This window comes from Strix aluco, chromosome 3 (genome assembly GCF_031877795.1).
Source record: "Strix aluco isolate bStrAlu1 chromosome 3, bStrAlu1.hap1, whole genome shotgun sequence".
NCBI classification, from domain to species: Eukaryota; Metazoa; Chordata; class Aves; order Strigiformes; family Strigidae; genus Strix; species Strix aluco.
The window spans coordinates 24124786-24136707 of NC_133933.1; the positions used below are offsets into that span (position 1 = coordinate 24124786).

Genomic DNA, 11922 nt, shown 5'->3' on the forward strand with positions numbered 1-11922 from the left:
AGAGCTGTTTGTTTACAAGCTGTTGCAAGCTGTGAGTGTCCTTGGATGAGAGACCAGCTGTGATTGTTGCACATCCTCTTGCTTGTGGTGCAGAGCTGTAGTGGTGCTAATCCAGAGTCTGGATTAATTTCAGAATTGTTTTCTTTGCCCAAGAAGATACTGAGAGCCTGCTTGGTCCAACTTAGTGAATATCTCCAAGATGTGTATTTTGTAGCAATGTGGTATGGTAGGGGAAGCTGGAAGTCTGTCAGGTGCTGACATTCTCTGGGAAGATTGTTCCTGAGTGGAAGTCTTTCATATGAGTTTCTTACTCAGTGACTTTTTATGTTGGTAGATCTGCAGAGAACAGAATAATGATGCATAAAGTCTACATATTTTTGATCTTCATGGTACTGATTCTGCCCTCCCTTGGTCTGACCAGGTAAAGATAGTTTAACAGAGTAATGTTAAAATATTTTTATCATATGAGACAACATACTTCTGTTTTCTAGTTGCTAGTTGAGGTATAATTGATGTACCTCCACTGCATATGGTTATATTGTCATTACACATTAGATTTCAATGTTCATCTTTCATCTGAGGACCTTACAGCCCTTAAAGTTTCCAAAGGCTGACTTCTTTTAGCAAAGAAATTTAAGACCTTGTAAAATCAATGACTAATTGAAAGTTGCCCATACTTACCATCATAGCTGAGAAACCAGTTTCCTGACTACGTCTTATACTTCAGGGAGTTGTCCTTTTTTTTCTACCTTTACAGTATTTCCCTGGCTAACTGGCTAACATGTTTTGTTCTATCTATATAAAAACTGCTGAAAATGAATCATGAAAACTTTAGTATGAAGTAGACATTTGTTTTGTTTGATTCTGTATCTTTTTTCTTATTTCCGACTATCGGTAACTGTGATAAAGATGAAGTAGTGTTCAGATTATTTGATTAAATTCTCTCTGTCCTCTCTCCTGATCTAAACTACTTAAAAAGAGAAGCAATTTTACACAGTACTAAGCTGTTGGAGACTGAATTACATTAACCGTCTTTCTTTCAGCCTTGATTTCTTTTTCCGTTGGCTGTTTGACAGAGAATCATCTGATTCTGCAGTTAGGCTGGAGTAAGTATTAGCAAGTCTTTGGTGTGGGGTTTGATTTTTTTTTTTTTGGTTGGGTTTGTTTTGTTTTTTTTTTTTCTGTTGACTGACCTTGGTTTAGTGTGTGTTTAATATTTGCTTGGGGACGGTACCCTGTGGGATAATGTTGAGCATCTGAATAAGGGGAGGAGAATGCAAGTGCTTTTGCTATGAAGAAATCCATACTTTTTTTCTGTTGGCTAATGTATGCAAACATTCGATAAAGAGACCACCATTTTCCCAAAACTTCACAATTTTTGTAGAAGACAAGAAAGGACAGGATGACATGATGCAGGTTAGAGGGGACCAGAAAGCATACTGAGGATTGTTGCATATTGTGGACAGGGGATCTTCCCAAGGAGTACATTGAGACCAGATAGCTGCAGCAGTTCTCTTTCTGAAATTCACTGATTCTTGATTTTAAGAAACATGCACGTTTTTACACCAGAATTGCCAGTTTGCAGGTATTAGTTATTATAAGCTCTTGTGACTGTGGCTGGAGGGAAATAATATAATGCAATTATTAGGATATAGGTAGGTTTCCAAATGCTGTTTCAAAATCAGTAACAAGAAGACAATTGGGAGTTACTAAGCTAGGAGAGACAATTATTCTCTTGCAGTCTTATCTCATCTCTCGGGTTGCTGTTGCAGATGTCAAATGATGCTCTTGTCTGCTCTCAGCCACCCATCAGACTGGCATATCTTTTAGTGAACAGTTTATTCCTCATCCAAGCCGTGACTCAGCCAGGCCCTTGCAGTATACTACACTTACTGCATTTATAGCTATGCAGTACTCTTTTTCAACAAAATTATCGGAAGTCTTCTAGCCCCTTCTTAAGGTGTCCAGTGCTTATCCTTCTGGTAAGAGATTTCCAAGGGTGATAGGGACCTATTGTATATATACTATATTGGCTTTCCAGTCAGTGTCTGATGTCCTTCCTTGCAGATGTGTCTTTTTGCCTGACCAGGGAGCCTTCTTTGTGAACTATGTGATTGCCTCTGCTTTCATTGGCAATGGGATGGAGCTGCTGCGCCTGCCTGGCCTCATCCTTTACACCATACGCATGATAATGGCCAAGTCCACAGCAGAGAGGAAAAATATTAAACAGGTATTAGAGCCCTCCTTAGCAAGAGGCAATTAAATGACTGAACCGTATCAGAAACAGTGGGAGCCCCTATCCTTCATACCATTAACAATCATCTCCTGTCATTTTTTTTTAGCCTTTGTTTCACTCATCCGTGAGGGGTTCATATTCCTTTCATTTTCAGCACAGATAATGGGGAGGTATTTATTCAAGTCAGAGATGGTCAAAAATCAAAACGCAAGCTCTGAACTTCAGGTATTATTCTATTCATAGCTCCAAGTCAGAGTTTTATGATTTGGATTTTATAGGATAATTCTGATTTTATCTTACAGTCTAGACTTCAGGTTTTTCTAAATTCAAATCTGTCTATATTTAGTTTCTTCTGTCAGCCTGCAGGTGAATACAACTTACTTTAATCTGAACATACACATAGCAAAATATATATTTATTGTCTGTATTCCATTTGAAGTGGTGGATTTTCACTTCCAGATGATGTGTCATCTTGCAGCTTGAAATTCCAGGAGTTACAATGGGAACTTAAGCCTGTATACAGCTGCCCCTATTTTTCTTTTTCTTCTTATTTTTTTCCTCTTTTTCTTCTTATTTTTTTCCTCTTTTTCTTCTTATTTTTTTCCTCTTTTTCTTCTTATTTTTTTCCTCTTTTTCTTCTTATTTTTTTCCTCTTTTTCTTCTTATTTTTTTCCTCTTTTTCTTCTTATTTTTTTCCTCTTTTTCTTCTTATTTTTTTTTCTCTTTTTCTTTTTTATGAGTGGGTGCATTTCATTTTTAAAAGATTCTTTTAAACATTCACTTCTCTTAACTGTTGCATATTACCCCTTGCTCTGGTTGAAATGATTTATATTGATTTCCTCATCCCAAGAGGAAAAAGTGGGAATACTGACCACACCAAAGCGTTGATATCTTGAGCTTTCCCTACTGGGAAAGCCAACACAAGGAGCAGTACAGTTTCAATGGAATCTGCAGTGAGATGAAGGTTCCGAGTTTGGCAGCATACACTGCCTTGTGATTTAAAGTAGTTACTTCTTGTAGATGAAAACAGATTCTCTGAGGAATTACTTTAAGGCTATGAAAGAAGCAGTGTATTTTCTGTAAGTACATATGCTTAAATGCATAATACTTCATCTCTCTAATTACATCGTTTATGCCTCTTAGGGAGATAACTGATCTCTCATAGGGAGAGAATAAGAGAAGGTGAATTGTTGCTTTAGTGAATCTATTCTTAACTCCTGACACATTGATAGATGACATGAGAGTTTTGAGTGTTTTGTTTTTGTTCCTAGCAACAAGCATTTGAATATGAATTTGGAGCAATGTATGCCTGGATGTTGTGTGTGTTTACTGTCATCATGGCCTACAGCATTACGTGTCCCATCATTGTTCCATTTGGTAAGTTTTCTGATGAGATGTGGGCATTTCTGATGGGCTGATGGGGGTATGTGGGAGGTTTGGAAGGCCCAGTTCTGCATTCTTGTACCAGTTCAAATGCTGATAATCCTTAGGACTTGGATCCAAGTTTCCTTCCCTTCTTGCAGAAAAACAGGGCAGAAGATGGTGAATTACTTAGCTCTTGTACTGCCTTTAGAAGTTGAAAGTACATTTAATGTCTGTTAGATGCTTACTTTATTTCTCAAATTTGAGTGTATTAGTTCTAGTGGTAGTTTTCAATAGTTAAGTGTAGGAGTTTAGGTAGGTTTGGGGATGAGGGAATTATTTTTATCTCTGGGTCCTTGAGGTTTGGGAGAAGCAAGCTGCAGAGGGTACCCAGCCTGAAGGTCCACCTTAAGCAGCCAAACTTGACTTGAGACATTCTGATCCCCAGATCCTTTAGGAACATTTGGAATAACTTTTGTCCTAAAGTTTGACTGATGTATGTAAAATTAAGCACAAAAATCAGCATGTTGATCCAGTAGCAAGAAACTGGAAAACTGCCTGTCCTTTTCACTACTGTAGCTCTTATGCATTGCAAACCATTTGTCTAAAATTGCACATCCTGAATGAGAAAAGGGACTGTGGTCATCACTGTGCTATGGACAGCTGTATGCTCCATGGTCCTGAGCCCAGGAATGTGACCTAATGATGTGCTGACTGCTTTGCTGCAACATGGTATTGGTGAACACCATAGCTGCCCTTTGACCAGAAAAGGAAGAGCTCTATACTCTGGTAGATTTGCTGGCTTAGAAAACCAGTTACCTAGGAGCTCAGGGCATGTTTGTGGAGCACAGCTGCCCTGTGGTGTAGATGGAGCTGCAGTCCTACAGGACCCTGAGAAGGTCTCCAGATCTGAGTCACAGACCTCCTTTTTCTAGCATGTTTCTCTTACTCAATTGGTATATCTCAGTCCCATGGACAAAACGTTTCTGCCTTAAGTTGCCTATATATCTGGCTTTGACTACTTTCTTCTTGCTGTACCAGCCATTAAATCCTGTATGAGTGTGCAAGAAACTTAGCAATCTGTGTAGAACTCGTGGGCAGTTGTTCATCTTTAGTGACTGTGACATCATCTACATCTTATTTTACTGAATCTTTTATTCACAGAGATTTTGGACTTTCATAAGAATTATGTATAAAGAATCATTTCAGCAGCTACAGATATTTTCACTCTGGAAACCTGTTTATCAGGCATAATTAGTACTAAATCATTTTATATAGTTGGTATTTTCCTTTTCTAATCCAAAATTTTAGAGAGCTAGATACAACATAATTAGCTAAATTAAATATTGTTCAGAACTTGTTTTAATCAACAACCTTATTATTGGGAGAATGTGGCCAATTTTTTTGTAACAATATACTTGATATTTATTTACATTTTGTTTTGTGTGCAGTTGTAAATATCTCAATGTGGTGCTGCATACCAGAGCTGTTGCAATTCATAGCTGCCACAGCAGTAACTGGCTTTTTTGGGGGGGGATAAGAAATAGCTCGCTCGAAATCCAGTCATGAATCTGCTGAAGGCTGAGAGGGAGACATTAAGCCACTGTTAGACCTCTTTTCCTTACCAGTACAGTGGTGGAGTAACCAAGTCTTCCCTCCCGGCTTGGCCTCCTGTGTCAGCGCTAGGAAGGAGCTCTGGGTTCTCCCTGGGAGTGGGAGTGGTGCCACAGAGAAGTGTGAGGAGAGGGGGAGGGATGGGGAGACCCCAGGAGTCTTGGGCTGAGGATGCAACAACTTTAGGAGCAGGCTGCTGCCATGCAGCTGTACCCCATTCATATTTGGGCTGTATCCACCATTGGTTTCTAGATTTTCAGTCACTTGGTTAGTGTAGATTTCTTCACAGAATTGCTGTTTTTTTACATAGTCTTCAACAACCTCTCCTTGGCTTTCCCTTTTTTCCTTCCAGGTTTAATATACATACTCCTGAAGCACATGGTTGACCGTTACAACCTTTACTATGCGTATCTCCCTGCCAAGCTGGAGAAGAAGATGCACTTTGCAGCTGTGAATCAGGCCCTTGCAGCTCCAATTCTCTGCCTTTTCTGGCTCTACTTTTTCTCATTTTTGCGGCTAGGTAAGTATTACCTTTTTCCACCAAGAAGTTGCTCCCAGCTCTCCTGCCAACTTACCTAAATTACACTTGAAGTTTCACAGGCTTTGTGGGCTTTTCTTCTTGCTTCCATAAATGGGAAGTCATGGTGGTTACCTGTAGCACTGAATTATACAACATTTGCTGCTTACACAAGTTTGCATAAGATAATCTGATGGAGATGGTTGATGTGTTAACTTAAAACTGCTAGCATGGAGTTTCATATTTCTTCATTTTACAGGAGATCATGTGTTCCCTAAATCTGTAGAGTTTGAACTGGCCAGTTGAGCTGTAGAGTGACGTAGAGTAAAAATCATTAAATACAACAAAAATCTGTTCAGAATTAGCTCTTTCTAGTAAGATCTCTGGCTTCACTACCAGCATTTGTGTAGTCTGTGCATAAGTTTAATTTGCCTGGGTGAATTAACTACTGCCTCTGTTGTACAACTGTCATTTAGAAAAAACTGTTAAAATGTTGGCTAATGCTAGTAAGACCTGTGTTCTACATAATCTGTCAAATTTTACGTGGAAGACTGCAGTGAGATGGTGACTCTCCTCCCCGTACTGTAATTTAAAAACTCATGTTTTGTGTGTAATTTATTTTAAAAATATGGATGTTCTGTGTTTTGCAAGTACTTGGCATTGACAGTATTGGCTGTGGTGTACTAACAGCTTTGACATCAGAAAAGGTAGGCGATAGCTTATGGCTTTTTGTCTGTGATATAGGAGGAAGCATTTGGCATGGAACAGGGATGCCGGTGATGCTGGAAGGAGTTGAGCAGGAGGCCCTTAGTATCTAACTGTATTTTGCCCGCTTCTCTGCTTTCACAGCACTTATGACAAATGACCATGCTTGCATTGTGCTTTTCTAGCATACCGGTAGTAAAAAAGATGATGTTGGCAGACTGTCATCTCACGTTAGAGATAGCTCCCTGTGGATGTAAGAGGCACTTGGAACTATTGCTTCAGACTGTCCTTGGGTTTGAGCAGATGTCCCTGTGTTACTTGTATGTTTGAGAGCTTGTTTTGAAAGCTGTCTTTGCAACCAGGAAGACCAACAAATCTATGTCCTCTGAAATAACAGCAGAATTTCTAGAGCATGCTTTAGAAAAATCAACTCCAAACATGCAGCAATTGATGTACCTCTTTAATTGTTATGAAGGAAATCCTGGAGTAGTAGAAATTAAATCTTTATAAGAATGTCTTCTGGTTCTGTATCTGCAGTAAAACCATCATTTGTCATGGAACTTAGTAATGGAAAACACAGACCTGTTTGCCATGTTTGGCTTGGTCAGTACAGAGGATCCTGTTTACGGGATGTTGTTCAGGGATTTGTCAGTGCACTGAGCAGTCTAGCCAAGTGGTATGAGTCCCAGAGGTAGGAACTTGAGATGTTGATTTCATTGCTGCTTCTTGTGACAAAGAGAAGGAAGGAGGGGGAATAGTGCTCTGCTTCCTTATCTGCAAAATAAATCAGTTATGCTGTGTAAAGCTTGATTGATTAGGTCATTGGTTTGTATAGTTTGCCTGGTATGGATCTTTCAATCTGGTTGCAGAGTACAGGGGTAATACTCTGTTTCCTCACTCATTATATTAATGTAAGGCTGCGGGAACTTCTATCCCAGTTCTCAGGATCAAATATCACTTGACTGCATACAGAAAGTGATTGACTGCACTGGTGACACCTGTTTCCTTCTCAGTTGCTGTTTTCTTCCTCAGCTCTCATGCCATCCATCCATCCATCCATCCATCCATCCATCCATCCATCCATCCCATACCTAAAGCACCACTGGGCCTCTCACAACAGAGGCAGCAATGGTAGTATCTGCAGTTCAACCCCTGTCTCCTGGGGTAGTCACTGAAGTCCCATGTTCTCTAGAGCTGTTGGCAGAGAGGAGTCCTGAGGACACAGGGCAGGGAAAACTGATCTTCGGAGATTTCTTCTTCCCTGATCTCTGCAGTTTGCCTTGTGGTTCACACCATACGTTGGTTTTGGCATAGAGATGCCTCACCAGCTGGTAAATACTGACGTAACCTACGCTTATGAAAAAAAACCTCTTCTGAAGGACATTCCAGAATACCCGTGGGGAGGTTTTTCACTTCCCTTTTTGGTTTGAATAGTGACATGTTTGTGGGGTTTTTGGTTTGGTTTTTTTGCATGCGTGCAGCTTTTTTCCCCTCATGAACAAACCTGCGCAGGGCTTCTATAATCTGCTAAAAAGTAAAACTTCTCTGTTCTGTGCCACTGCATATGCTGGAGTTACCACAAAAATATCTGAGGGTTGGTGTTGCCTCTTTTGTCTAAAGAAGCTTGGAAACAGCTAAGTTTTTTGTGTTTGGTTCTTTTTTTTTCCTCCCTGATATCTTATTCAAGTCATCTTTGCTGCAAAATGAGATTAATTTCTTCAGAATATTTCCCACTGGAGCTGGAGAATAATAAGTCACTGTAATCATTATAATTTTTTTCATACTAGAGCTGCTACCATGTCCTTTCCTATACTTCTCTCTCTCTCTCTCTCTCTCTCTCTCTCTCTCTCTCTCTCATATTCACACACTTGCTCTCTCTGAAGAAAAACTTACTTTCAGCTTAGGTCATGTTTACTCAGTTTCTTCTCCTTGGATTCCTCCCCGTCCTGTCCATATTTTATCGTTGTGTCCTACACAGGCAAGGCTGTTCAAGTTGAAGGCTCAGTAGCACCGAAGTATTTTGTATAGGTACCAGAGGCTTGCTTTTTTTTTTTTTCTCCCCTCCCCATGTTTTGTGATAGCATCACACTATTGACTGCTTTCCAGCTTGTAATCATCAGTTGTATTCTCCAGTGCTACAGGCTTGTTATTCCTCATATCTGTATTTAATTTTTCCTTCCAAATTGTAGTTATTCAGTTTCCTACATACAATTTCATCTTACTGTTTATTTCTGGTTTTTTGTTTTTTTCCTTGAAAGAGGGTGGTGTTGTCTATCAAGATTTCTTTTTTTTTGTTTTGTTTTGTTTTTTGTTAATTTGGGTTGTTTGCGAGCCATCTAGTTTGGTATTATTGTCATATTTAATAAATGGACTCTATTTATTACATTTCACAGATCATTAATGAAAGTATTTTAGAAGTGGGTCCAGAATAGATGACTGAGGGAGGAGGAGAAGAATCGCTCTGAGTCTTGTTTATCATTCGAGTATTGCAGCCGCCTTTCTTGGCCTTTAAGGAAGCTGGGAAAACAGCTTGTTCAGCAGTTTTACCAGTCAAGGAACTTTGTGCATAATGAGATTCTCCTGTTTGTGGCTGGAAGTGGTGTGCCCAGTCCTCTAAGGAAAAAAAAAACACAAGGCTTCTGAGAATGGGCAAGATAGTGAAGGTTGGTTTGTTGCATGTTTTTTTCTTTTTCCTGCTATGTATTTTTATATTGTATTCTCTGGATGTTTTTCTAGGCTTTAAAGCACCTACAACCATGTTTACCTTCCTAGTTGTCAACATCACAATTGTTATTTGCTTGGCTTATACTTGTTTTGGCTGTTTCAAGTACCTGAGCCCACTGAATTACAAGGTAAGTGATGGATCCCTGACACCTTTTGGCAACTACCTATGTGCTTGATGTAGCACCAGCTGTTCCTACTGGGTTGCTAGCAAGAAGGCACAAACAACGTCTGTCCACAAAGGTTCGTTCTGGTAAGATGGCTAAAGAGGGCAGGTAGTAGAGGTAGGCTGCTTGGCACAGTGGAAAGTCTGTCAGTGTTAGCAGGAACTGAATTTGAGAGGAAAGAGCAGTATGGAAGAAGTATGCAAGAAGATTGGAGGAGAGAGTACCAGTGCTGCACAGAGACCTGTCTGCAGGTTTTTGGGCACTTAATGATCTCTGTATGTTGTTTTGACTTACCAATTTGATATTGTCTCTCTTCCTTTTCCCACCTGTTCCTGGTTACAGATAGAAGACACACAAGGTGAAAGAGGAAATGACACAGATGTACCAACCATCCCAACATCTTCTGTAAGAAGTTAAGAGTTACTAATATTCTCTTACATTTCCTAGAAAAACTAAATTTCTCACCCTGCTTACCGAAGAGCTTGTGTAGGACATAGTAGTCTGACTGGACTCCCCATATGCGTGTGGGACCAGAGAGTTCTGCAGCTGGGCTCCTTGACTGTGGCCAGGTGGTGTTCCAGAAGTACCTTCGGCTGATGTTCTGGGAGTAGTTGAGACACACTGCTTCCAGCAGCTCTGTAAGCTGTGTTCTGGGCCTTCGCCAGACAGGTCCTCACATCTGCACAGCTGCCACATGCAGTCAGTTGCCACTGCTTTGTGACTTGGAACGTTGTGACGTGTAGCAGGTCTTACCTGCCATGTCGCTAAAAAGGATGTAGGACTGAGGTAGAAATAGAGGTCTTTGTGCCACAGTTTACAGGAACAGGTGAGTGTCGCACCAGGAAGCCTTCATTAGGGAGCAAAAGGCCTTAGGTGTTAAGGTGAAGAATGGGAAATGGATGAAAAGAAGAGTGGCGAGGGGAAAAATTATCCTGGGTGAATTATTCTAGCAGTATACTTTGAGAGACTAGTAAAGTCCTTAACACTTGTGATTTCAGATGTACGTCCCTCGAGTTTTGCATCATTCTACAGAAAGGACGATGCTTGACCCTAAGGAGCAGCAATCATACGGCACCATGGACAACACTTGTGCACAGGCAGAAGGAATCCTAAACTACTCTGCTGGACCTGCAGTTATCGAGCCGGCATCGAGAGGTTCGCTCTGAATGCCGAGGACTAACACAAGGTGGAGCACTTGGTCCAGGTTTAGGAGAACTAATTCCCCACCACCACCTACTAAGTATTCTGGTTTATTTACATATTCCTGACTACAGAAGAGGTACAGAAATAATTCATTGTGTGGTCTGCAGCTGTGCTCGGAGATTAAAAAGCAGATGCCTTGGGACTGATTGTTTTCCAGGCTGTCTACACACATTGTGAAACAAACATGTTGAACACAGAGATGCTGATCCTCAGGGACTTCACTTATGCTATCTCATCACTTGCCTTGTGAAGATAACTTATGCTGCATATAGATAACTGGTCACCAAAGCAAATGCAGCTATTACAGCTGTCATATATTTATTCAAAATAATTTTCTTTTTTTTTTTTTTTAAATAAACCTTTAGTATTTATAAACTTCTTGGGATGTGGTAAATCCTGAGGCAATGTCACTTTTGATGAAAATGCTGTTTGTGTGGGCGCTGAGGATGGTGTGTGGGAGTCTCTCCTCTTGTCACCCAAAGTAGTCAAGGTAGACTTAATCCTGTTACTTTTTTTCCTTAAAAGCGACAAGGGAGTTACTGTGCACTTGGGTATTAAAAGTACCAAAGCGAAAAGACTGGTGTAAAGAAGGGAGTGATTTGTCTGATACTGGTTTTATATATTTTTTGGGGGGCATTTAGGTTGTTAGTTTCTGTTCACTATTTTAAAGGCCCTTCCACAATGCAAGTTCACCTGCCAACAATAAAGGATGTAAACATTTTATCTTTCTTTTAATCTTGGGTCAAAATGACAGATCTCTGGGTTTTCTCTATAGTGCCAATTATATGAGCTGTAAGATACTAAGTTTTTAAAATTATGTAGTAGGTGCCAATTTATTCCAAAGTACATTGTGTCAAAGTATAACTAATAATCATGAGGCAATAAAACACTGAGTTCAGAGAAATTCCAGTTTGTCTTGACTGATTTATTTTTTTCTTTGTGTATAGCAAAGTATTTCTTTTGCTAGCTGCCTCACAGCATGATCAATGTCATGAACTGTTCCTAAGAGCACTGTTGTGAGGTTTAGAATGACGGTATGTCCCATGAGACATTTGAATACATTTAAAATTCGCTAGGGGATGAATCTTAGTGACCTTTGGGTAGGAGAAGGTTTTGACCCTCCCAAGCCCTCTGTTTGCCTGCTCATTGTTAAACTGTTAGTTCCTGAACTTGACCTTTTCTAGCAAGTCTGTAAAGCAGCAACGTCTTGAGACTGGAGTAGAATTTGTGCCATAAATAAATGTGTGCAGATGTTTAGTGTCTTGCAGGACTGCCTCCTGCTTCCCGAGAGCAGCACTCTGGACAAACGCTGAGCAGGAGACCTGCCCTGCTGCAAGAAGGACCCTGCAGAGCTCTGATAACCCTGATGACAAGCCCATCGTGTGAGTTGAAGGTAC

At 40.2% G+C, this 11922-nt stretch overlaps 1 protein-coding gene across 1 annotated transcript in view; it reads left to right on the forward strand.

The window, feature by feature from the left end:
* Window positions 1-11429, forward strand: part of TMEM63A (transmembrane protein 63A) — a 33354-nt gene extending 21925 nt beyond the window's left edge. Inside the window, exons 16-23 of the mRNA XM_074817785.1 lie at window positions 335-421; window positions 1044-1106; window positions 2068-2230; window positions 3508-3613; window positions 5565-5732; window positions 9171-9286; window positions 9665-9727; window positions 10321-11429. Coding sequence (XP_074673886.1) covers window positions 335-421; window positions 1044-1106; window positions 2068-2230; window positions 3508-3613; window positions 5565-5732; window positions 9171-9286; window positions 9665-9727; window positions 10321-10488 — 934 coding nt within the window. The 3' untranslated portion in view covers window positions 10489-11429. The remainder of the gene's footprint in view (window positions 1-334; window positions 422-1043; window positions 1107-2067; window positions 2231-3507; window positions 3614-5564; window positions 5733-9170; window positions 9287-9664; window positions 9728-10320) is intronic.
* Window positions 11430-11922: the final 493 nt, after the last annotated feature.